The sequence below is a fragment of the Mesoplodon mirus genome (genome assembly GCF_964341445.2).
Source record: "Mesoplodon mirus genome assembly, chromosome: 5".
Classification (NCBI taxonomy): Eukaryota; Metazoa; Chordata; class Mammalia; order Artiodactyla; family Ziphiidae; genus Mesoplodon; species Mesoplodon mirus.
Window position 1 is genome coordinate 57,015,470 of NC_138980.1, and position 27,064 is coordinate 57,042,533.

The window sequence follows — 27,064 nt, forward strand, 5'->3', positions numbered from 1 at the left end:
CAAATAGACTCAGCCACATTCCACTTTTTCTGTTAAAAGAGTTACCAAGTCCTGTACATTCTACTTCACCTCTCACATCCATCTCTTTTTCTTGAGAGGTTGAGCCCTAATTCTGATTAATAAAGTACATCACTGATCTCATCAGTACATCACTGATCTCATCATGCCTCAGCTCAAAAACCTTTAATGGCTCCCTGCCACCTATACCTAAAAAAGGTATAGGTGAATTTTTTGTACCTAAAAAAGGTACGTGTGAATCCCTCCCTCCCTCACTCTGGCGTGCAAGGCCCACTATACATCCCCAACCTCCTTGTTTGGTGTTACTTTCCACAGTCCCTCTTACATACTCAGCCAAAGGTCTCTTCCTCCACAAAGGCTTGGTGAACCTCTGGGGCTGTGTCAGATCTCTCTTTCCTTTGAATCCATGCCATATTTGGGAGTCCTCCCATGGGGAGGCCCCTAACAGCTTGGGTTCCATGTCGGAGTGTATTATTTGCAATACTGTCTTTGTTCTGCTGTATCATTTTTAAAGGGAGGGACTGAAATGCCTAGACTCACCTGGTCAGCTCTAACGTCTTTGTAGGCTTCAGCCATTTGAACCATGTAATGCAGTAACACAGATTTATTGCTTAAGGCTATATTTTGTCAAGACAGCTGAAAAGCCACATTATCTCTTGTCCCAGTTTCCTTAACAGCCTCATAAGGGTCTGTTTCCATAGCACCTACAAGCACAGCACCTACTAAATGCAGTTAACCCATACATAGTGCCCTTTTAGACAAAGGGGCCCTCTGGGCAGACACAGCCCCTCAGACACACAGTTTGGCTAGTAGCCAGGTGCCCTTTCCTCCAGGCTATGGCAAGCCAGCACCAGGATGACTATACAGCTTGGTGAAAGTAATGCAGCCTGGATTGTATACTCTCACCCTCACCTCTGAACCAGGTGCCCTTGTGCAGTGAGCAACCTACACAACATTATGGGACGGTCTTACCGGCCCTAGAGTGACTCACAGGCCTCAGACTTGAATTCCGCGCCCCCCCACCGCCCCGCCTTTTCCACCCCAGGCCTATTGCAGTTCACTTGTTCAACTCCCGGAGCAGCTTCGCCATCCCTGTAGACCAGATGGGTTGTAGAGAGCTGTGTAAAGTTTCCATTAGTTTATCAGCAGTATCTTTGTCAAGCTTTTTTTTGAAATCACATTTGGTTAACAAAGCACAGTCATTGTGCCCTGTCTTCAACATTTAACATCATCCAACTCATCCATAGTTACGTCCCTCACTGTGAGGTTACCTGAGTCAAGCCATAGGGACACATTCCAATCTTCCAAGACTTCTCAAAGCCTTTTTTTAAAAAAAAAAAAGAATTATTTATTTGGTTGCACTGGGTCTTAGTTGTGGCAGGTGGGCTCCTTAATTGTGGCTTGCCATCTCCTTAGTTGCGGCACATGGGCTCCTTAGTTGTGGCATGCAAACTCTTAGTTGTGGCATGCATATGGGATCTAGTTCCCTGACTAGGGATTTAACCTGGGCCCCCTGCATTGGAAGCACGCAGTCTTAACCACTGTGCTACCAGTGAAGTCCCTCAAAGCCTGTTTTAATTTTGTGTCTTAAATCAGGATTAGCCATTGCTCTGGAGAAAACACATATGCTGCTAAGTCCTCTTCTTTTCCCAAGTTGGTCATCCTGACACCTCGCAAGTGCATTGTCTCCAGCTGTTAGGGTGATGAATTCTCCCACACTGGGACCCATATAAGTCCATTCCCGCTACAGGAATTTCCAGACAGGACAGGGAGAATGACATTAGCTGCCTCAACAACTGACTTGGTGAAGATTACAATCAGAGACTCAAACACAATGGGAACTCAGAATCACAGAGCCACTGAACTTAAGCTGCAGAACAGAATTCACCTGATAGAATGCATTGCCTTTACTTCAAGACATAAAGACATCTTTTCCTGATCGGGGGTATATTTTATCTCCTTTACAATTTCGATTTAGTGAAAATGAGTATATTGTCACTCAACAGAGAAACATGCCATTATTCAATGACTGCTGATATTTAGGCTGAAATAATTATTATATGTTCCTAGTGAATTGAACTTTTTACAGTTGTAAAGTGTCTCTTCATAAGTCTAGTTATACTTAATGCTATAAAGTCTACTTTGACTAATTTTAGCAAGCCACCCAAGCTCTCCTTTTGTTAGACTTTATATGGGGCTTTTCCCCCCAAACCTTTTAACCTAAATTTTTAGTTTGCTTTATATTTAAGTTATGTATGTCTCACATAAGGAACATGTAGTTCAGTATCTTATTCAGTCTAACAATCTTTACATCTACTTGGTGTAGTCTGTTTACACTCAATAGAATCAATGTTTATTTTGGTTTAGTTCCATCATCTCAATATTTGTTTCCTATTTCACTTATCTATTGTTTAGTTATGCTTAACTTTTTAACATCAAACCATAATACAGCACTGTGGGTAAAAGCATTGGCTCTGGGGTCAGGCAGCTTGGGAACATTTCCTAGTTCCACTACTTGCTAGGTGTGACCCTAACCATGTTTCTGAACCTCTCTAAGCTTCATTTTCTTAACAGGAAAATAGGATGATAATAGCAATTATCATAACTATCTGACAGGAGAGAGTTACTTTTTAAAAATCTCAGGTAAAAAACATTTGATATGTTTTATCGTAATGTTTATATAATATAGTTTCTATTAATCTTACCTATTTTATTAAACAGTAAACATAATTTCTAAAGCTAATACATTTCTATAGCTCCCCTGACATAGAAAGTAGGAGCTGCATCTGCTACCCTCTGTTGCCTTCCATATCAGTGTTTTCTGATAATTTAGATTGACATTTGTATTTCTTTTCCACAAAGAAAAATTAGCTCTTAAATTTTTTATCAGATTTTTGTGCATGACTTCTTGTCTCTTACATTATCCTCTTGGATTCTGTAGCATATGCTATCGGTGCCCTGTCCCATATTCCCTTGGCCCACCTGGGTTCAGCAGTAACCACAAGAGATATTTGCCCTGGCAGCTTTCCACATCAGGAGACTTGATCTCTCTTCTCTGCCTGAGAACTTTCTCAAGCACCAGGGGAGCTTTCTCAGCTGCTAGAAGGAGCAACCAGAAGTGCAGGGAATGGCAATCAGTGGATAAATGTCTCAGCATCCCTGTCCTCTGTTAGTGTGATTCTGAGCCATTTTTCTCACATGTGTTCAGAGAGTTCCAATTTCCCACAATATTAACCTGCTCATTAATGTATTTTCCTTAGCTTTTTTCCCACCCTTGTCTCGCTTTCCCAGTTTCCTCATTTGTGTTTCCTAGGATCATCTTCCAAATAAATACTTACATCCAAGACCTTCTCAAATTGAGATTATCATGTTTTTTCTCCTTTGTCTCTTACATTGTGGTGGTTTTCAACAATTTATTTTCAAATATTAATAAACATTGCATTCTGAAAATAAACTTAATATGGTTTTGACACAGAGAGATCAGTAGGTAAGTTGATTTATTTTGTTAACATAGATACCCTATAATTTTCATTTCTTGTTATGTCTTATCAAGTTTGGGCATCAAAGTTACATTGCCCTTACAAAATGTGGTGAAGAGTATCCATATTTTTCTATTCTCTAGAAGAGTTTGTGGGAGATTTTTGTTTCTTCCATTTTAATTGCTTAGAGGAAGTCCTCATGAAAGTCATCTGGACCTGTAGCTTTCTTTATAGGATGATTTTTATTTTTATTTATTTATTTATTTATTTATTTATTTTGCAGTACGCGGGCGTCTCACTGTTGCAGCCTCTCCCGTTGCGGAGCACAAGCTCCGGACGCGCAGGCTCAGCAGCCATGGCTCACGGGCCCAGCCTCTCCGCGTCATGTGGGATCCTCCCGGACCGGGGCACAAACCCGCGTCCCCTGCATTGGCAGGCGGACTCTCAACCACTGCGCCACCAGGGAAGCCCTATTTTTATTTTTTTTTCAATGAGAAATTGATTGATTGATTGATTGATTGATGGCCACACTCCCACAGCTTGCAGGATCTTAGTTTCTCAACCAGGGATGGAAAACCCATGCTCTGCAGTGAGAGCACAGAGTCCTAACCACTGGGCCGCCAGGGAATTCCCTGGGATGATTTTTTTTTTTTTTGAGAAAGTAGTAAGGATTTTTATTGTCAAAACAAGAGATACAAGCATAACAGAAGACACAAATAAATTAACTGTTCTGATCATTTTAGACTCCAGGGCATCTCTGTGGGAAGGTCAGCTCAGCTCCTTGTGTAGCCACCATACTGTCTAAAGCAAAAGACAGCAGGAATTTGAGACAGTGTTCAAGACAATGATTGAACATGTACACAGTGAGGAGAAATGAAAAGGTGGTTCCCCTCGTCCCTTTCCTCAGTGAGGTACGTGTTTATAAAGGTATGAGGCTCATTTGGGGGGAAAATGATTGCATACAGAAAATTTTTTAGTTCTTCCACCTCCCAGGAAAACATTTTTCAGACCCTGGCCTGAACAAGAAACTCAAAATAGGGTGACATTAGTTTCGTATGAACCGCAAGACTATACTTGAACTGCAGTTGCCGCCTCCTTTAAGAAAGTTTAACATCCATTTATCTATACCAAACCAGTAGACTGGATTTTCTCCCTTAGGAAGTTTTCAACCAAATGGGAGTTAAATTAATCTCACTTTAAAGTGCAACAAAGGATATGTAAGGCTAATGTTTGTTCTGTGACACACAAAAGAGAAGCATCCCTCCAACAGCACTGGCCCAAGAGGTACTACAGTAAGAACTGGCTGCAGGACAAAGTGATCCATGAGGTCTACCAAAAAGCAAGGAGATTCCGGTTTCAGCAGAAAACAGACAGGATCCCTGCCAAGGCTGGCTCTTAACTATACCCAGATCTCAAACAGATCCTGGGTCCCCATAACTGACAAGGCTGGAGCACACAGTGTCAGCACAGCCAAGATGGCCAAAGTTGTCTAAACTAGTCAGTGAACACCTCTACGCCATGATTTGTCCAGGCGCATGTGGACAGTGGTAAAGGAATCAAGAAGCCTTGGTTTTGGAACAACACAAATATTATTTACCTAGTAAGTAATGATCAAAGTTCTTGTGTAGGGTAAATGATACAAAAATAGTTAATGAGGTCCCCATACATCACTGCTGAGGTTTAGTCTAACTTTAAATTAAAGCAGTACAAAATGGCTTCTTCCACACAAGGACAAGCTTTGCCCTAATGTTTCTCAAAAACCAATTATGTCTCCAGCTCTAGCCTCAGTTTGAGAGATTTTTAAAAAGAGAAAACAAAACTTTTCCTATGTCAGAGCCAAGGTAAAGGGGAGCTGGGCTCAAGACACCTCTATCCAGAGTCCCTGGAACAGAAAGAGCTCTAGAAGCCAGTGAGTGTGAGAACATTCAAGTCCCGCGGTTTTAGATTGTGGGCCCGCGGCAGCTGTTTCTTCCCTTCTATCACTGGGATGTCCATTTTGGGTGGCTTGAACACTGCTGGATCCTCGGCCATTCGGGTGGCCTGCATGCGAATCAGTTCCATTGGAGAAGGCTTCTGGGCTCCTTTGTAGGCCTGGATGGCAAAACCTCCTGAATCAGACTTCTGGAGGGATCTTGGTCCAAAGAGGCTCCATTTATCTGCCGAGCTTCTGTCTTTTTCCCCGCTTCCAGAATCCATGGTGCTGAGATTGGGGCCAGGTAAGGCTGTGGAAGAACCAGAAGTGAACCAGCCTCTGGGCTTCTGCTTAGGGGACGAGTGGGGGCTGCTGCTTGGGGTGGACTGGGTGGAGGCCGGCTGCTTCTCCTCTCTTGTTATCTCTCTGCTCTGGAGCTTTAGTTTGTGGAGTGCTTCTGCCACTCGAAGGTACTTGGTCTCCTTGGTGGTAAGGCCCTTGTGGGGTGTGTAGCCAGCATCTCTCAGCCCTGCCTGTTGCTCAAAACGCTGAATGCTCTCCTGGGTCTGTTTTGTGATCAGAGAACTCATGATGACATGGGTAGCTTTAGCCTTCACCACGGGGGCCTTGTCCGTACCATCAATGGCCGATAGCAGGGCACGGGATGAGACGCTGGCCTCTCCTTCCTCCACCTTGGCGCGGTGCTGATACTTGCGCTCTGGAATCACTGGCTTCCAGGGGATGCTGCCCATGTCCGATGGAGGAGGAGTCACGGGCGTAGGGTCCTCGAGGGCATCATCATAGCTGAATGCCCAGCGGTACATCCCGATGGGCAGGGACATCTTGCCTAGAGGCCCACTAGGCTCAAGAGCAGGCACTTCTGGTTGTCTCGAAGCCATTGAAAGACTGGGATCCAGGTGCTTTTTCTATACAGAATTCAGAGCTGAGTCCCTGCCACCAGAGTGAAATGATGTGACGATTATGCTGACAGACAGATATTAATGAGGAACATTGCTCAGCTGCTGCAAGTTAGCAAAGCTGCTCGGGAAGAGTCCATCCATTCCAGAGGTTCTGTTTTTCCGCTGCCGCGGAGCCCGAGCTCCGGCACTAAAGAGGCTCCGAGGACCCACGTCTCTCGAGAGGCTCTGGCGCATTCGGGACCCAAGCCATGGTGTGAGCGGCGCTGTGCCCGTGGCGACACAGAAGGCCCCCCTGGGATGATTTTTAATGTTTCATTTAGTTGCTTTAATAGATAGACTTGTTCAGATTTTCATTTTTCCATGAATTGGTTTTCTAAGAATTAATACATTTCATCTAAGGTGTCAAATTTATTGTCAAACTAGTTCACAATATCTTCATATGAATTTTGTAATCCCTGTGGCATATTTTCTCTCTTTTCTAGCCCTTCTAAGGATTTATTAATTTAAAAAAATTTTTTGTCATGACAATGGTGTTTTGAACATGAGAGGAGGCAAACTTAGCTTACTGTTCCCTATTTAACCATAATTCCAATTATTTTTAATGACTCATTTACTCAAGTCAGGGCAGAAAGAAATGGAAAATTTTCTCAAAGAGATTACCTTTCACAAAGGATGTAAATCAACTCTAATGGCTTCTGAAGTGAAAATTTCTGAAGCTCCCATTCTGTGCTTTCCCCCACTTCCCCCCAGCATTTTGCCCTAGAGAGATAGTCACACACAGGCTCTTTATTGGAGCCAGAATTTAAATCATAGCCCAAATATCTTTCTGTTTTCCTCATTAAACCTCCTCCACTGGTATCCAGGTTGAACTCCCTACTTCCAGGAAAAACCACCCTATTTCACCTGAACTGTCCAACTTGACCAACCTTATTCCAGCCTTTTATTGTTTAAATGGGGACAGAAATCACATCTCAGAATTGCGGTAAGGATTAGAGATAATGCATCAAAAGTAACAAGCATAGTACTTGATTCTTAGTTGTACCATAAATAGTAGTTATTATTATTGATTCCCCCGCTTCAACACACTAGACTGTAAGCCCATAATGAGATGGGCAGTGTTTTATTTACCTATGTAAATCTCTTCTTTGTGGTCAGTAACTGGCACAAAAAGACATATATTTTTTGTTTGAGAGTCTGAATTGAAGTCCTGATATTCCAATAAAAATTTTGTCCCTTAGACTCTTGGAACCACTACAAAGTTTCACAATTTAATAAATGTACTATGAATATTTCCTGTATTATGTAAGAGGGCATGGTTGAGTGATAAGCCATGGACATATCACCAGCACTGTGATATGCCTAGTACATATTAGATAGTTAATTTTTTTAAATTGATTGCATGTTGATGGGGTAGAGAAGAAAACAAAACTCCCCTACAGAATTTGAGCTATTTTCAAATATGTGCTTTAGCAGCACTATGCCTGGCCTGTAAGGATATTCAATGTTTTAAAATACAGTATTACTCTTTTATTTTATAAAGAGCTCTTTCAAATCAGTAAGTAAAGAAGAACAGGTGAAAAGACCAGCAGAAAAGAAAACCAAGAAAATTTACAAAATGTGTATCTGAATATTAAACATAAGTAGTATTCAGAAACTACAGACTCACAGAAGAGGAAATTCTATCTATATACAATTAAATAAACTCAAATAGGCAAAGAAACAGCTTGAAGATCTTATGTAGAACTGGTGAGGGTGCAGGGAAGAACATTCCCTTATAAAATGATGGCATGTTGGCACAATATTTCTGAGAAGAACAATTGGAAAATGCATGTCAAAAGTTTAAAAATTAAACAATACTCTTTGACACAGCATCTCCTTTCTTAGGAAATTATTGCAAAGAAATTATCAGACAACTGTATAGGGATATAGATGCAAAATTTTATTACTTATGGAAATAAAAAGTAAAAACAAAATAGACCTTTTTAGCAGGGAATGTTACAGAGACAATGCACTGAAGGAAAAATGTCAACAATTAAGGAAACTTTTATATCTTAATTACTGATGGGTATTAATGGATTTTCTTCCAAACACTCAAAAACAAAAGAATAAAAATAGCAATTATTATGAACACCAGATGGCAGCGTGGCTCTTTTTTCAAATGGAGCACTTTGCCATTGGTTCCAGGTTGTCACTCCAGAAGTTCACAACTTTTTTAGCCAACCAAGATTTGTAGTGTTAGTATTGAAATCAAAACTCAGAGTTATAAGGGAACAAGAACTTACCTAGTTCTGACTCCTCATATCTTATCCATGCCTGACTTGCAGGAGTCCCCTTTATAGTATCACTCACTATGGTTAACTCCAGCACATTAGAACACCTCCTACTGAAGCTGCCCACTGAGATGTTAGGGAACTTTGTACTTTAAAGTTCTTCTTTAAATGAAAATATACCCCCAGTGAGCCAAGTCAGCTATGGTTCCTGGCACCACAGAGAACTCTCCCCTTCAGAATTTGGAAATATTTGAAGATAGCTAGCACTGTTTTCCCACATTTAATCTTATTATTTTTTTCCAGGTGGAAAAGTTCCCAGTTTTCTGCTTTTCTCATGTTTCTGTGTTGCTTTAGTTTTCTCTTTGTATTCTACTGTCATTCCCACATTTTCCAGGCAACCATGTATCTAGCACTTAGAGCATGGGTCTTTGGAATCCTGACACCAATGCTTCCTACTTGTATGTGCTTGGGCACATTACTTAAACACTCTGTCTTTCAGATTTTTCAACTGTGAATTAGGAAAATAATAGAACCTATGACCTCATAGGTTGGTGGTGAGGATAAATAGGACAATTTGTGAAAAGTAGACAGCACGATGCCTGGCACACAAGAAGTGCTCAATTTGTGTTAGCTAGAACTAAACTTCTGTTTTCTGTAAAATAATACTCAGCTCATAAGTTATCATGGGAATCTAATGAGAATGTCAGTAAACTGCCTAACACAGCACCTGGTGCTCAGTAAGCATGACACAGGAGAGCTGGTGTACAGGGTTGCCTAAGGCCTCCCTGACTCAAGACTAATGAAAACATAAATGATGGCAAGAGTGGTGGTTTGGTTTTTTGTTTCTTTGTTTTGTGAGACTACTTTTTGAAGGTAGTTTTATATTTGAAGCAGAATGAAAAGGAAGGCGGAGAAATTTTCTCATAGATTCCCCTGTCCGCACACATGCACAGCCTCCCCCATTATCAACATTTCCCATCAGAGGGATACACTTGTTGCAATTGATAAACGGACATTGAACATCATAATCACTCCAGATCCATAGTTTACATTACGGTTCACTCTTGGTGTTGCAGTTTCTGTCTACTATAACATTCCTCCTCCCTAAAGAATGTCCTTAACATTTTTGTAGCACATTCTGCTGGTAGTGAATTCTCTCAACTTTTATTTGTCTCATAGAGTCTTTGTTTTACCTTTCAAGTAGTCCTGTTTCTGACTAAAAACCTATGTGTGATTTTTTTTCAGATCTGGCCATAGGCAATTACAAAGTCTTTCTGGACCTGAAACATAGATTGCCAGATATTTCTCCAGCAAAGATGGGTTTATACAGGATCAGCAGAGAATTGCAATTCGGGATCTGCAACCATGGCAAGCCACATGCAAGTCCCCACACAGCAAAAGAAGAAAAGGGGAAAAGGAAGTTGGGAGGGCTGCAGTTAACAAAGAGTCCGTGGCTTTTCTTCGGCTGAGTCCTTGCCAGGAAAGGAGAGGAGACTTCTTCCTCTTGGGCTCTGCAATGGTGCTGGGTGTGAGAGCTCCCCTTTCTGGTCTCTCAACTCTATTTAATGGAGGTTTCTGTTTATTAATTTTTTATAGCTTTATCTGGCTGCCCTCCCCACACCAGACTTGGAGCACAGCCTGTGCATTGCAGTCTCTGAAAGGAATTGCAGTCAGTGACGCAGGCCCACCCCACCCCCCAACTCCACCACCCGCCCCCTGTCCACCTATGCTCTTATGTATATCTGCATTCCTAGTTCAAGTGCCTCTGGAGGCCTCTTCACTGGGGCTCTTGGCAGAAGCCTTTGTCAGACACTTCTGCCAAAACCCCTTTGTTGGGAAGAGGGGAGGGAATCTTGAATCCTTGTTCTCCGCACTGACTCAGCACTCAGTACTTTTCCAAGTCTAGCCTACTCTCCCTGCCCCTGGCTTCCAGGTCCATGAAATTGTGGGAGCTTTCTGATCAGGGCTCCCTCAGCAGTGAGACAAGCCCCACATCTTGTGCTAATCCACTTAACCCTTAACTGAGGCACCATTCCTTGAGGGAAAATGGAATGGAGGAGTCAGTGCTTTCTCCTGTTTAGCCTCTTGCTTGTACTGTGACAGTAAGTGATTAAAAACTTGTCTGTTATTTTCATTTTGCCTTGTTGTCTAAATTGGCTACTCCAACACCTGGCAGCTCAGCTGTCTCTAGCTCAGCTGAGCTCCTGACACCTTGACTTTGAAGATATTTTTATCATGACTAGAAATCTGGTTTGACAGTTTTGAGATTCAGAAATTTAAAGATGTCATACCATTGTCTTCCAGTTATGACATATACTTCTTATTGTTATTCCTCTGATTTAATGTCTTTATTTTCTCGATGTCTTCAAGATTTTCTCTTTATCGTTGATTGTCAGCAGTTCAAAAATGATGTTTAGATTTGTGGGTGGAGTTGTTTATTTGGTTGGTTATTTGAGGGTTTTGTTGTCTATATTGCTCATTATTTATTCTACCTGAGGTTTTCCAGACATGGACCTTTGGCTTGATATTTTTCATTGTTTTTGGAAAATTCTTAGTCAAATATTACTTCCACCTTGTTCTCTACTTTTTTCTGCCTATAGGACTCCAGTTGCATTTATGTTTGTCAAAATGAAAAATCATCTAATGACTGCTGGATTTATTGTGCCAATAATTTGTTTTAATTCTTATATAGACATTCATGGGTAAAAAGACACTCTAGTGTGCCTTTCTTATCCTGTCTTCATCTGGTTTTGTTATCAAGTTAAACTAGCTTCACAGAATAAATTAAGATGTAGTTCCCTCCTTTTTCATATTCAGAGATTTTGTAAAGGATTGGAATTAACTCTTTTTGAAATTGTTGGAGAATTGCCTATATAACTGCTGTACTTGTGCTTCCTATAAGAGAAGATAATAACTATTTTTGCAGTTTCATTTATTGTTGTAGGACTATTTAGGTTTTTTATTCTTGACATATTTTAGTAAGTTATATTTTCTCAGGAGCAGTCATTTCATCTAAGCTGTTGAATTATCAATATAAATTATTTGATGGTACTCTCTTACTATATTTTAATCTATACTGGATTGGTAGTTATGTATTTTATTTATTTATTTATTTATTCGTTTGTTTATTTATTTATGGCTGTGTTGGGTCTTTGTTTCTGTGCGAGGGCTTTGTCTAGTTGCAGCAAGTGGGGGCCACTCTTCATCACGGTGCGTGGGCCTCTCACTCTCGCAGCCTCTCTTGTTGCGGAGCACAGGCGCCCGATGCACAGGCTCAGTAATTGTGGCTCACGGGCCTAGTTGCTCCGCGGCATGTGGGATCTTCCCAGACCAGGGCTCAAACCCGTGTCCCCTGCATTGGCAGGCAGATTCTCAACCACTGCGCCACCAGGGAAGCCCTGGTAGTTATGTATTTTTTTAATTCTCTTTTGGCTTTCTTGATTCTCTCCATTTTACCTTTGTTTTCTAAATCAATCATTTTTATTAGTTTCCTTTGTTTTCTTAATCTACTCTTAGTGCCTTCCCACTGCTTTATCGGGAATAATTTTGTTGTATGTTTCTTACCTTCTTTATTTGGACTCACTATTATCCTGCAGTCTCCATTCCTAATATAATAAGCCATAAGTATAAATTAAAATATACAAAACCAAAAAGGTTTTGATACATGATTTATTCACAATCATTAATTCACTTATATATCAATTGGCATGATTTCTTCTTTGACCCATGGGTAATTTATAAACGTGCCTTTAATTTGCAAACATATTAGGGATTAAAGTGACCTTTTTTGTTACTAACTTCTAACTGTGTTGTGGTCAGTAAACATGATCTGTAATGATGCCTCTTCTTTGAAATTTGTGAAGATGAGCTTATGACCTAGTTAGTACAGAATCAATTTTTGTAAATGTGTTTTATAGCCTTGAGAAGAATGTGTGTTCTTTAACTGCTAGATACAGATGTCTATATATCTATATTAGCTCAAGATAAGATTACTCGTGTGGTTCTAATCTCCTTGACTTGTCGATAATGGGAAGATATGTTTAGCTATTCTATTCTGACAGTGGGTTTCTTAGTTTCTCTCTGTGATTCTATTATTTTTTGTGTTATCAACTTTAAAGCTCTTTTATTAGGTACATATATGTTTGGAAGTGATGTATCTTCCTAAAGAATTAAATTCTTTGTCATTTCGTACTTACTCCCCTATGCCTAATGATATGTTTCATCTTAAAACATTTTCATAATGTAAAATAGTCACACCAGTTATTTGGTTTAGGTTAATTTTTTACTGACATATTTTTCCATTCTTCTATTTTCAAAATTTCTATGGTCATATGTTTTGGGTGTGGCTATTGTAAATAGCATGAAGTTCAAGTTTTAAAAAATCTAATCTGACCATTCATGTCTTACTAATTGTAAGTTTAATACACTGGCCTTTTAGTATTTTTTTTTTATATTTGACATATTTACCATTTAACCATTTCAAGTTTTAATTGATAGTAGTACCATTTAAAATATCCCCCCCCTTTTTTATTGCATCAGTTTATTTTCTTATTCCGCTTCTCTCTCTGATTTGTAAATTATGCTCTCTAATCTTTGGTTACACTTGAAATCTTAGCGTGCATTCTTTTATTTTTTTTTAACATCTTTTATTGGAGTATAATTGCTTTACAATGGTGTGTTAGTTTCTGCTGTATAACAAAGTGAATCAGCTATACATATACATACATCCCCATATCTCCTCCCTCTTGCATCTCCTTCCCACCCTCCCTATCCCCCCCCTCTAGGTGGACACAAAGCACCGAGCTGATCTCCCTGTGCTATGAGGCTGCTTCCCATTAGCTATCTATTTTACATTTAGTATGTCCATGCCACTCTCTCACTTCGTCCCGTCTTCCCCTTCCCCTTCCCTGTGTCCTCAAGTCCATTCTCTACATCTGTGTCTTTATTCCTGTCCTGCCCCTAGGTTCTTCAGAACGTTTTTTTTTTTGTTAGATTCCATATATATGTGTTAGAATATGGTATTTGTTTTTCTCTTTCTGACTTACTTCACTCTGTATGACAGTCTCTAGGTCCATCCACCTCGCTACAAATAACTCAATTTCATTTCTTTTTATGGCTGAGTAATATTCCATTGTATATATGTGCCACATCTTCCTTATCCATTCATCTGTTGATGGACACTTAGGTTGCTTCCATGTCCTGGCTATTGTAAATAGAGCTGCAATTAACATTTTGGTACATGACTCTTTTTGAATTATGGTTTTCTCAGGGTATATGCCCAGTAGTGGGATTGCTGGGTCATATGGTAGTTCTATTTTTAGTTTTTTAAGGAACCTCCACACTGTTCTCCATAGGGGCTGTATCAATTTACATTCCCACCAACAGTGCAAGAGGGTTCCCTTTTCTCCACACCCTCTCCAGCATTTATTGTTTGTAGATTTTTTTTTTTTTTTTTTTTTTTTTTTCTGTACGCGGGCCTCTCACTGTTGTGGCCTCTCCCGTTGCGGAGCACAGGCTCCGGAAGCGCAGGCTCAGCGGCCGTGGCTCACGGGCCCAGCCGCTTCGCGGCATGTGGGATCCTCCCGGACCGGGGCACGAACCCGTGTCCCCTGCATCGGCAGACGGACTCCCAACCACTGCGCCACCAGGGAAGCCCTGTTTGTAGATTTTTTGATGATGGCCATTCTGACTGGTGTGAGGTGATACCTCATTGTAGTTTTGATTTGCATTTCTCTAATGATTAGTGATGTTGAGCATCCTTTCATGTGTTTGTTGTCAATCTGTATATCTTCTTTGGAGAAATGTCTATTTAGGTCTTCTGCCCATTTTTGGATTGGGTTGTTTGTTTTTTTTGATATTGAGCTACATGAGCTGCTTGTATATTTTGCAGATTAATCCTTTGTCAGTTTCTTCATTTGCAAATATTTTCTCCCATTCTGAGGTTTGTCTTTTTGTCCTGTTTATGGTTTCCTTTGCTGTGCAAAATTAGCGTGCATTCTTAAGTCATTGAATTTTAAACAATAGTTTGACATTCCTCCCTTCCCTTTCCATTCTGTAGATTGTTTTAGTCTCTTATATTTAGATGTTACTACCACTATTATATAAAAATCTTTCTGTTAGTTGTTTCTACATATTCACCAATTTATTGTTTTCATAGACCATACATCCTTCTAGGATCATTTCCCATCTCCTTAAAGTGCAATTTCCACATTATTCTATGGATTTAGAGAATTCCACATCTCTTAAAGTCCTTTTACACTCCTAGTTGTAATATTTATAAATATTCTTTCTAAATTCACCAATTACCTTAGTAGTGCCAAAGCCAATGGACATTTTCTTTATATGTTGCTTCATCTTTATTAGGTATTTGACGCTTATACTTCCTTAAAGATCCATCATTGGATTTTGTATGTCAGCTCTCACTTTCATCTATCATTTTTAGTCACTCTTTAGTTTCATGTAATGCTTCTGATGCTTCACATGCTTCCCCAAAATCATGTTTTATACAGCTCTATCCTAGGCTCTCTTTTTCTTCATGGAACAAATTCTTAACTATAATATGCAGCCCCTAATGAAATTTTTAAAATAAAAAGCTCTGAATAACATGTTAATAAATCAGAAACTATATTCTTAGTCTAGATCTCTTTGATAAGGTCCAAACATACATCTTATGTATGTACTGGACATCTCCAATCAGATTAATGAAAGCCACCAGAGATCCAAATTTTCCACAGCTGAACTCATTTTCCACCAAACTGCTTTTATTCCTCAGCTCAGAGTACCATACTTTACCCATCTAGCTGAATAATCCAGAATCTTGAGAATTATCCTACATTCTCTCTCAAGTCCAGGGTGATAAATCAATAAATTATCTTCAGTCATCACTATACAGTGTCTCAAACTTCCTGTTCCCACTGCCTCTGACTTCTTTCTGGGATTACAGCATGCTCTCCTTACTCACCAGCCTGTTGCCACAGTGGCCACTGAATACTTGTGCCTTCCACGCTGCACCCCAGGCAATCTTCTCAAAACTTAAGTTTTTCAGTGGCTCCTACTGCCTAACAGAGGTGAAGTTTGGTTTGGATCTCTTGATAATTGACATATTTAGTTACCAACATTTAAAAATTATATTTTACTTACCTTCTGGATTTGAGTGTCTCTTGATAACCGGGATGGCCTGGCAACACTGAGCCTACATTGCTACATGGCAACATTTGGCTGGACTGATTAGCAGCTGCCCAAATTTCACTGAGCTTGCATGTCACTTAACAGTTGGTCTCTGACTTAAAGATTAAAACCAAAAATCTGTGACTTAGAACATACAGTACTTTGTAATATTGACGCTTCCTAACTTTCTGTTACTGCTCACACGGTTTCACATACTTTCTTTTGTCTCCAGCCAAAGAGTACCAATCATTTTTTGTATAAACATGCCACGATGTTGGATACGTATGTGCCTTCAAACTTGTTGTTTCTTCTGTCTAGAATGCCCTTCACTCTTGTCTCCATCTAGTGAATTACTACTCCATTTTAAAAATTCAAGTCAAGAGTCATTTTTTCTGGACGACTTTCTCACACGTGGTCCATTGCATGCACAACTTTTCCTCTGTTCCCCTGCAGTACCTTGCACATATCTATTTTATAAAATGTGAGGCATATCCCTGCATGGCCATTGTTGATTTGGGTGACTGTCTAACTTTTTAGATTCTTTTCATAAGTAGGGAGGGAAAAAGGAACACAAAGGCTAGGCTTTATTTGTAATTATGTTTCGAGCCCTGAGTTTGCTCAGTTCTTAACACTTGGTTAGTGCTCAATAACTTTGTCATATGAATGAGTTTTCACTGATTTAGGAATTCTAGGAGTTTAATGGTGAAGATGGGGAAAATGTAGATATAAGTGGAAGATAACAGAGAGGAGGGAGGAATACATAACAGAGGAAAGGAAGTGGGAGGAAGATGTAGAGAGCAAGGGAGCAAAGCAGGTGATGATATAGTCATGGGCCCATCGCCATGCGTTCTGTTCTCTCAAGTTTTTCTGTAGTGTCTTAAGATCAAAATAAATTCTGAAACTTCCTTCTTTCTCCTATTTTTGATCCAGCTACTACTGTTTTAACACTGCAACTGAAATTGCTATCCTGCGGTACTTCCTTTGCATAAAGATGACTGACAAACAGAAAGGCATTCTTTGTTTGCGATAACTAAAAAAAAAATAATATAGCCAGAACTGTTTGAGTTCCTAGAAAATGACAAGTAGTGTATGTAAAAGTAGTCACAAATACTTACATAGAAACTACTATCATCCTTCTAAATCCCTTTATGTATATATCTCAAATAGTATTCACATACACCCTATAGAGTCTCATACTGTTAATATCATCATTTTTATCTTACAGATGATGAAACTGAGGCACAGAGAGGTTAAATAAGTTGTCCAAGGATCACAGCTAATAGCTGGAGTAGCCTGTGGATAAAAGCAGGGCGTCTGGTTTGAGGTCAGTGTTCTCAACCACTAAATCACACCGCTTATCAATGAACATGAGTTGAAACATAACTAAGCAGATCCAAAAATTCAGGAGTTAAATGAAAATGAGAATTACAGATATAAAATTAAAGAAAAACTGAAGTGTTGGAAGAAATGGAGAGAATAACATAATGGGATATTTACAGACATACTGACAAAGTGTGTATAGAAGACACAGAAATATCTGCAGCTACAAGATGATCCCTCTCGCCTTCATGCCCATGTCCACCACCATGTCCGCCACCTCCCCCTTGACCACTCCCATTCAGAGGCTAGTCTCCTGCCTCCACCAGTTTTAATTATTACACTCTTACTGCTCAGAGCAAGACTGACATGTCACTTCATCCCAACCGCTCTCTGAGCTGTACATTGTGGTGATTTCTCCCAGCTACTACTTTCTGGGAGTCCATTTGTAGTTGAATTGGCTCATATTTTAAGAGCTCAGTCTGTGTCAGCATGACTGAGAGCCCCTGTCCCCCACCTTCCCATCAGTAGCTGGACAATCACCATCTGATTAGATCTGGTGAATATACTGCAATTAAGATCTCTTTGTATTGTGTTATTATCCACGGTATTGAAACTTTAACTTCACAGAAGTTCACAGGATTAGAAAAGTAACTATATATGTGCTTATAAGAAATGACAGTCCTGGCTGATAGGCCTGGCCGAAATAATGTCTTCAACTCCTTGATGGTCACCATTTCTGCTTGATTCAAGGGCTGGTTAAGGATCCCTAGTATAAGTGCACCCTCCCCAGAAAATTCAGTATCCAAAAGCTCCATACATTAGAGGAATTTATGAAAAAGGCTACTTTTCCCAAGTCATCATATAGGAGTCGTTGAGCTTATTCTGTCTCCAGACAAGGACAGCATTGACCCTCTGCTGGGAGCTGTTCTCAGGTTCCTGAAATTGAAGGATTGCAGGTTTTTGAGCTGAGCTTAGAGACTCAGGGAGATAACTCAACAACCAGCCACTTTCCAGGCAGACTCTCTGGACCTAAATGGCTGGACCCTCCCAGCAAGAAATACAAAAAGAGAAGCAAGTCCTCCCACCTCCACAGGAGGAAGAAAGGAGTGGCTTGGATTTTGGTGCCTAGAACAGAAAACCTCCAGCAACTACTGCTGCCAAACACACTGTACTCAGGCCCAGATTATTAATGGCCAGGGCAGCCCTGAAGCACCTTCCAGTGCTGGGCTCAGGGGCTCGCCAATGTCCTCCTGGTAAGGTACTAAGCTGCAGTGAGAGAGCCCTGGGAAAAGATCAGGAGGGGCATGGGATGGTTTGTGTCTTTAGTTTGGGGTTTCAATTTGATACACAGAAGTCTAAGGACACTTAGAGATAATAGGGTGGGGACAACATGTTTCTTCTGGGTTTTCTCCAAGCACAATGAAGAAAACCAGCCCATTCAAACAAAATGCCAGAGACACTCACTTATAAACATTACAGGCCTGGTAATGTAGCAGGTACGGATGTTGCTTAAACAGTTTCCATTCAGTAAAACTGTTCTCATCTGACCCAAAAGGGAAAAAGCCCCCAATCATTAGGGTCCCCATCTCTACAGAATCCAGCCTTTAGTTGCTGGAAGCAGAGAGGCTTGCCCATCCCACACTCCATGAGAGGAACCAGGGAGAAGAGCATGGGTGAATGTAAACCCAATCAAAATTCTGGCTGGGGGCTTCCCTGGTGGCGCAGTGGTTGAGAGTCCGCCTGCCGATGCAGGGGACAGGGCTTCGTGCCCCGGTCGGGAAGGATCCCACATGCCGCGGAGCGGCTAGGCCTGTGAGCCATGGCCGCTGAGCCTGCGCGTCCAGAGCCTGTGCTCTGCAACTGGAGAGGCCACAACAGTGAGAGGCCCGCATACTACATTAAAAAAAAAAAAAAAAAAATTCTGGCTGGGTTTTTTCACGTGTCGATTCCTAATTTTATGTAAAAATGCAAAAGATATAGAAAAGCCAAAACAATTTTGAAAAGAAGTTGGAAGATTTACACCATGTGACTTCAAGGCATAATTTGGGATGGTTCGTAGACCTCACTGGAAAACCATAACCATAAACCTAAAAAAAATAGCATAGAATATCCTCACAGGCTTGGGATAGAGAAAGATTTCTTGGACAGAACACGAGAAGCGTGAACCATAAGAGGAAAATTATTCAGTTAGGCTTTATCAGATTAGAGATGTCTGCTAATCAAAACACCATTTAAAAATTAAAACACAAGCCACAAAACAAGGCTGAGAGACAATATTTGTAAAACACATATCAGCAAAGAACTTGCACGAGACTATATAGAGAATACCTAGAAATCAACAAAAAGCCTAATTTTTTTTTAACATCTTTATTGGAGTATAATTCCTTTACAGTGATGTGTTAGTTTCTGCTGTATAACAAAGTGAATCAGCTATACATATACATACATCCCCATATCTCCTCCCTCTTGTGTCTCCCTCCCACCCTCCCTATCCCACCCCTCTAGGTGGTCAAAAAGCACCAAGCTGATCTCCCTGTGCTATGAGGCTGCTTCCCACTAGCTATCTATTTTGCATTTGGTAGTGTATATATGTCCATGCCACTCTCTCACTTTGTCCAAGCTTTCCCTTCCCCCTCCCCGTGTCCTCAAGTCCATTTGCTACATCTCCGACTTTATTCCTGTCCTGCCCCTAGGTTCTTCATGACCATTTTTTTGTTTTGTTTTTTTAGATTCCATGTATATGTGTTAGCATACGGTAATTTTCTCTTTCTGATTTATTTCACTCTGTATGACAGACTCTAGTCCATCCACCTCACTACAAATAACTCAGTTTCATTTCTTTTTATGGCTAAGTAATATTCCATTGTATATATGTGCCACATCTTCTTTATCCATTCATCTGTCGATGGACACTTAGGTTGCTTCCATGTCCTGGCTATTGCAAATAGAGCTGCAACGAACATTGTGGTACATGACTCTTTTTGAATTATGGTTTTCTCAGGGTATATGCCCAGTAGTAGGATTGCTGGGTCGTATGGTAGTTCTATTTTTAGTTTTTTGAGGAACCTCCATACTGTTCTCCATAGTGGCTGTATCAATTTACATTCCCACCAACAGTGCAAGAGGGTTCCCTTTTCTCCACACCCTCTCCAGCATTTATTGTTTGTAGATTTTTTGATGATGGCCATTCTGACTGGTGTGAGGTGATACCTCATTGTAGTTTTGATTTGCATTTCTCTAATGATTAGTGATGTTGAGCATCCTTTCATGTGTTTGTTGTCAATCTGTATATCTTCTTTGGAGAAATGTCTATTTAGGTCTTCTGCCCATTTTTGGATTGGGTTGTTTGTTTTTTTGATATTGAGCTGCATGAGCTGCTTGTATATTTTGCAGATTAATCCTTTGTCAGTTGCTTCATTTGCAAATATTTTCTCCCATCTGAGGGTGGTCTTTTTGTCTTGTTTATGGTTTCCTTTGCTCTGCAAAAGCTTTTAAGTTTCATTAGGTCCCATTTGTTTATTTTTGTTTTTATTCCCATTTCTCTAGGAGGTGGGTCAAAAAGGATCTTGCTGTGATTTATGTCATAGAGTGTTCTGCCTATGTTTTCCTCTAAGAGTTTGATAGTGTTTGGCCTTACATTTAGGTCTTTAATCCATTGTGAGTTTATTTTTGTGTATGGTGTTAAGGAGTGTTCTAATTTCATTCTTTTACATGTAGCTGTCCAGTTTTCCCAGCACCACTTACTGAAGAGGCTGTCTTTTCTCCATTGTATATTCTTGCCTCCTTTATCAAAAATAAGTTGACCATATGTGTGTGGGTTTATCTCTGGGCTTTCTATCCTGTTCCATTGGTCTATCTTTCTGTTTTTGTGCCAGTACCATACTGTCTTGATTACTGTAGCTTTGTAGTATAGTCTGAAGTCAGGGAGCCTGATTCCTCCAGCTCCATTTTTCTTTCTCAAGATTGCTTTGGCTATTCGGGGTCTTTTGTGTTTCCATACAAATTGTGAAATTTTTTGTTCTAGTTCTGTGAAAAATGACATTGGTAGTTTGATAGGGATTGCATTGAATCTATAGATTGCTTTGGGTAGTATAGTCATTTTCACAATGTTGAATCTTCCAATCCAAGAACATGGTATATCTCTCCATCTGTTTGTATCACCTTTAATTTCTTTCATCAGTGTCTTATAGTTTTCTGCATACAGGTCTTTTGTCTCCTTAGGTAGGTTTATTCCTAGTTATTTTATTCTTTTTGTTGCAATGGTAAATGGGAGTGTTTCCTTAATTTCTCTTTCAGATTTTTCATCATTAATGCATAGGAATGCAAGAGATTTCTGTGCATTAATTTTGTATCCTGCTACTTTACCAAATTCATTGATTAGCTCTAGTAGTTTTCTGGTAGCATCTTTAGGATTCTCTGTGTATAGTATCATGTCATCTGGAAACAGTGACAGCTTTACTTCTTCTTTTCTGATTTGGATTCCTTTTATTTCTTTTTCTTCTCTGATTGCTGTGGCTAAAACTTCCAAAACTACGTTGAATAATAGTGGTGAGAGTGGACAACCTTGTGTTGTTCCTGATCTAGAGGAAATGGTTTCAGTTTTTCACCATTGAGAACAATGTTGGCTGTGGGTTTGTCATATGTGGCCTTTATTAGGTTGAGGTAAGTTCCCTCTATGCCTACTTTCTGGAGGGTTTTTATCATAAATTGGTGTTGAATTTTGTCAAAAGCTTTTTCTGCATCTGTTGAGATGATCATATGGTTTTTATTCTTCAGTTTGTTAATATGATTTATCACATTGATTGATTTGTGTATATTGAAGAAACTGCATTCCTGTGATAAACCCCACTTGATCATAGTGTATGATCCTTTTAATGTGTTGTTGGATTTTGTTTGCTAGTATTTTGTTGAGGATTTTTGCATCTATGTTCATCAGTGATATTGGCCTGTAGTTTTCCTTCTTTGTGACATCATTGTCTGGTTTTGGTATCAGGGTAATGGTGGCCTCGTAGAATGAGTTAGGGAGTGTTCCTCCCTCTGCTGTATTTTGGAAGAGTTTGAGAAGGATAGGTGTTAGCTCTTCTCTAAATGTTTGATAGAATTTGCCTGTGAAGCCATCTGGTCCTGGGCTTTTGTTTGTTGGAAGATTTTAAATCACAGTTTCAATTTCGGTGCTTGTGATTGGTCTGTTTATATTTTCTATGTCTTCCTGGTTCAGTCTCAGAAGGTTGTGCTTTTTTAAGAATTTGTCCATTTCTTTCAGGTTGTCCATTTTATTGGTATATAGTTGCTTGTAGTAATCTCTCATGATCCTTTGTATCTCTGCAGTGTCAGTTGTTACTTCTCCTTTTTCATTTCTAATTCTATTGATTTGAGTCTTCTCCCTTTTTTTCTTGATGAGTCTGGCTAATGGTTTATCAATTTTGTTTATCTTCTCAGAGAACCACCTTTTAGTTTTATTGATCTTCACTTTTGTTTCCTTCATTTCTTTTTCATTTATTTCTGATCTGATCTTTATGATTTCTTTCCTTCTGCTAACTTTGGGGGGTTTTTTTTTCTTCTTTCTCTAATTGCTTTAGGTGTAAGGTTAGGTTGTTTATTTGAGATGTTTCTTGTTTCTTGAGGTAGGATTGTATTGCTATAAACTTCCCTCTTAGAACTGCTTTTGCTGTATCCCATAGGTTTTGGGTCACTGTGTTTTCATTGTCATTTGTTTCTAGGTATTTTTTGATTTCCTCTTTGATTTCTTCAGTGATCTCTTGGTTATTTAGTAGTGTGTTGTTTAGCCCCCATGTGTTTTTATTTTTTACAGATTTTTTTCCTGTAATTGATATCTAGTCTCATAACGTTGTGGTTGGCAAAGATAATTGATATGATTTCAATTTTCTTAAATTTACCAAGGCTTGATTTGTGACCCAAGATATGATCTATCCTGGAGAATGTTCCATGAGCACTTGAGAAGAAAGTGTATTCTGTTGTTTATGGATGGAATGTCCTATAAATATCAATTAAGTCCATCTTGTTTAATGTATCATTTAAAGCTCATGTTTCCTTATTTATTTTCATTTTGGATGATCTGTCCATTGGCGAAAGTGGGGTGTTAAAGTCCCTTACTATGATTGTGTTACTGTCCATTTCCCCTTTTATGGCTGTTAGCTTTTGCCTTATGTATTGAGGTGCTCCTGTGTTGGGTACATAAATATTTACAATTGTTATATCTTTTTCTTGGATTGATCCCTTGGTCATTATGTAGTGTCCTTCTTTGTCTCTTGTAATAGTCTTTATTTTAAAGTCTATTTTGTCTGATATGAGAATAGCTACTCCAGCTTTCTTTTGATTTCCATTTGCATGGAATATCTTTTTCCATCCCCTCACTTTCAGTCTGTATGTGTCCCTAGGTCTGAGGTGGTCTCTTATAGACAACATACATATGGATCTTGTTTTTGTATCCATTCAGCCAGTCTACGTCTTTTGGTTGGAGCATTTAATCCATTTACGTTTAAGGTAGTTATCGATATGTTTGTTCCTATTACCATTTTCTTAATTGTTTTGGGTTTGTTATTGTAGGTCTTTTCCTTCTCTTGTGTTTCCTGCCTAGAGAAGTTCCTTTAGCATTTGTTGTAAAGCTGGTATGGTGGTGCTGAATTCTCTTAGCTTTTGCTTGTCTGTAAAGATTTTAATGTCTCTGTCAAATCTGAATGAGATCCTTGCTGGGTAATCTTGGTTGTAGGTTTTTCCCTTTCATCACTTTAAATATGTCCTGCCACTGCCTTCTGGCTTGCAGAGTTTCTGCTGAAAGATCAGCTCTTAACCTTCTGGGGATTCCCTTATATGTTATTTGTTGGTTTTCCCTGGCTGCTTTTAATATTTTTTCTTTGTATTTAATTTTTGATAGTTTGATTAATATGTGTCTTGATGTGTTTCTCCTTGGATTTATCCCATATGGGACTCTCTGCACTTCCTGGATATGATTGACTATTTCCTTTCCCATATTAGGGAAGTTTTCAACTATAATCTCTTCAAATATTTTCTCAGTCCCTTTATTTTTCTCTTCTTCTTCTGGGACCCCTATAATTCGAATGTTGGTGCATTTAATGTTGTCCCAGAGGTCTCTGACACTGTCCTCAAATCTTTTCATTCTTTTTTCTTTATTCTGCTCTGTGCTAGTTATTTCCACTATTTTATCTTCCAGGTCACTTATCCGTTCTTCTGCCTCAGTTATTCTTCTATTGATTCCTTCTAGAGAATTTTTAATTTCATGCATCGTGTTGTTCATCATTGTTTGTTTGCTCTTTAGTTCTCCTAGGTCCTTGTTAAACATTTCTAGTATTTTCTCCATTCTATTTCCAAGATTTTGGGTCATGTTTACTATCATTACTCTGAATTCTTTTTCAGGTAGACTGCTGATTTCCTCTTCATTTGTTTGGTCTGGTGGGTTTTTACCTTGCTCCTTCTTCTGCTGTGTGTTTCTCTGTCTTCTTATTTTGCTTAACTTACTGTGTTTGGGGTCTCGTTTTCGCAGGCTGCAGGTTCGTAGTTCCCATTGTTTTTGGTGTCTGCCCCCAGTGGCTAAGGTTGGTTCAGTGGGTTGTGTAGGCTTCCTGGTGGAGGGGACTGGTTCCTGTGTTCTGGTGGATGAGGCTGGATCTTGTCTTTCTGGTGGGCAGGACCACGTCCATTGGTGTGTTTTGGGGTGTCTGTGACCTTATTATGATTTTAGGCAGCCTCTCTGCTAATGGGTGGTGTTGTGTTCCTGTCTTGCTAGTTGTTTGGCATAGGGTGTCCAGCACTGTAGCCTGCTGGTCGTTGAGTGCAGCTGGGTCTTAGCATTGAGATGGAGATCTCTGGGAGAGCTTTCACCATTTGATATTACGTGCAGCTGGGAGGTGTCTGGTGGACCAATATCGTGAACTCGGCTTTCCCACCTCAGAGGCACAGGCCTGACACCCGGCTGGAGCACCAATACCCTGTCAGCCACACGGCCAGGTATGTGGGGAGTTTCTTGCCTTTTGGGAAGTCTGAGGTCTTCTGCCAGCATTCAGTAGGTGTTCTGTAGGAGTTGTTCCACATGTAGATGTATTTTTGATGTATTTGTGGGGAGGAAGGTGATCACCACGTCTTACTCCTCTGCCATCTTGAGGGTCTCCCAAAAAGCCCAATTTTTAAAAATAGGCAAAAGACTTGAACAGTTACTTCAGAAAAGAAGAGTAGTTTGCTAATAAACTCCTGGAAAAGTGCTCAATATCTTCAGTCAATGGAGAAATGCAAATTAAAACCACCAATGATATATCATTTCACAGAAATGTCAAAATTAATGAGTAAAATAAAAAAGACTATACCAAATGTTGACAAGGATGTAACTCAACTGGAACACTCATGCATTGCTGCTGGGAGTATAAAATGTACAGCCACTTTGAAGATCTGTCCAGCAGTTGGTTATATAATTAAATTTGCATCTTACCCTATGACGAAACAATTCCACTCAGGCACTTATCCAAGAGAAATTAAAGCATGTTCACAAAAAGATTAAAAGAAGAGTGTTAGCAGCCCGGTTCATAATAGCCCCAAATGGGAAACAACCTAAATGTCCATAAACAGTAAAACGACTAAACAAATTATAGCATATTCCTACAAAAGAAGCAGCTTTTATACTTTTTAGACAATAAATTTGTGAGGAATCAACGGGACAAACTTAGGCTTTGGGTGCTTAATTAGTGAAGAATCTAAACAGATTTGGGGCTTGGGTAGTGAATTAAAGAAGTAACAAGGTTTGTTTATACAGGATTCTCAGGCTGAATTCCCTATCTCTGGCGATAAGTGTGTCCTTTTACCTCCAGACGTGGGGAGGGCACCTTTCACATGGGAGATTTATTTCCTGCCTTCCGGGAGACAGGAGGGTTGACGTGTCCCTCTTGTGTTAGCCGTTTCTTAAATAACTGTAATTCAAAATAATGTGCCACTGTGGAATATTTGGGGGCAGCCTGCCCTGGACTCCAACAGTTTATACTTTTGCTGGAAGCCTGACAAACCTTAGCTTACATTATGATTACCACCCTTCTTTTTCTCTCTTCCCTGAACCCCTTCCTTCTCCTTCTCCTTTCCCTTTCCAGTGTGTATATGTTATCTCTCCTTATCCAGTATTGTTTACTTTTTAGAATTTTTAGCATTCATACAGTTGTTGAAAAACTTTGTCATCCCACATCAGTTTACCAAGTGTATTAGTTTCCTAGGGCCGCCTTAACAAATTTCCACAAACTTAGTGGCTTAAAACAAGAGAAAATTATCCTCTCACAGTTTTAGATGCCAGAGGTCTGAAATTAAGGTGTCAGCAGGGCCACACTCCCTCCAGAGGCTCTGGGGGACAATGCATTGCTTGGCTCTTCTGTCCTTTGCTGGCTCTGAGCATTCCTTGGCTTGTGGCCACATCACTCCTGTCTCTGCCCCCATGGTCAGATTGCTTCTTCCTCTTCTCTCTCTGTGTCTCTCCTCTATGTGACTTTCATAAGGATGCTTGTCTTTGGATTTAGAGCCCACTCAAATAATCCAGGGTGATCTCTTTATCTCAAAATCCTTAACTTAATGACATCAACAAAGACCTTTTTCCCAAATGAGTTCACATTCATAGGTTCAGAGAATTAGGAAGTGGACAAAGCTTTTGGGGGCCACTGTTCAATCCATTACACCAAGAAAGAGTATTAGTCCCTTTTGAAAGTATCAGGCTTCTTGCAACAACATGAAAAGTTGTGGTTTATTTAGCTTGACTTCCCATAAGTTCAAAATAATTTAGTACTAAGTATGGAAAAATTGAAAATAAGAGCAATCTACTGCCCTGATGTTCAGGGATTCCATAAATCATTCTTTGGCCAACTGCGGTTCGATTCCTAGAGCACAAAATATCTTCATTTTTAGTACGCATTCTTTGTTATACATGTCCCAGATAATTGCCATGAACAAGTGACACAGCAGCAGTCATACTAG

General features: G+C 39.8%; 2 protein-coding genes across 11 annotated transcripts in view; one reads left to right on the forward strand and one right to left on the reverse strand.

Annotated features, from left to right (window-relative positions):
* The window catches only part of LOC309804872 (uncharacterized protein), a 121,632-nt gene that overhangs the window by 90,741 nt on the left and 3,827 nt on the right, over positions 1-27,064 (forward strand). For 9 of the 10 annotated variants that reach the window (XM_082622544.1, XM_082622543.1, XM_082622546.1 and 6 more), the window contains one exon: positions 16,992-17,090. The gene's annotated coding sequence lies outside the window, so the exon portion shown is untranslated. Of the gene's footprint in view, positions 1-9,844; positions 10,734-16,991; positions 17,091-27,064 lie in introns of those variants that run through there. The other variant, XM_082622545.1, reaches the window with a different exon arrangement.
* LOC309804867 (putative monooxygenase p33MONOX) lies at positions 4,051-6,643 on the reverse strand. Its single transcript, XM_082622531.1, has one exon. The coding sequence runs from the start codon at positions 6,306-6,308 to the stop codon at positions 5,397-5,399; it is 912 nt and encodes a 303-aa protein (XP_082478657.1). The 5' UTR covers positions 6,309-6,643; the 3' UTR covers positions 4,051-5,396.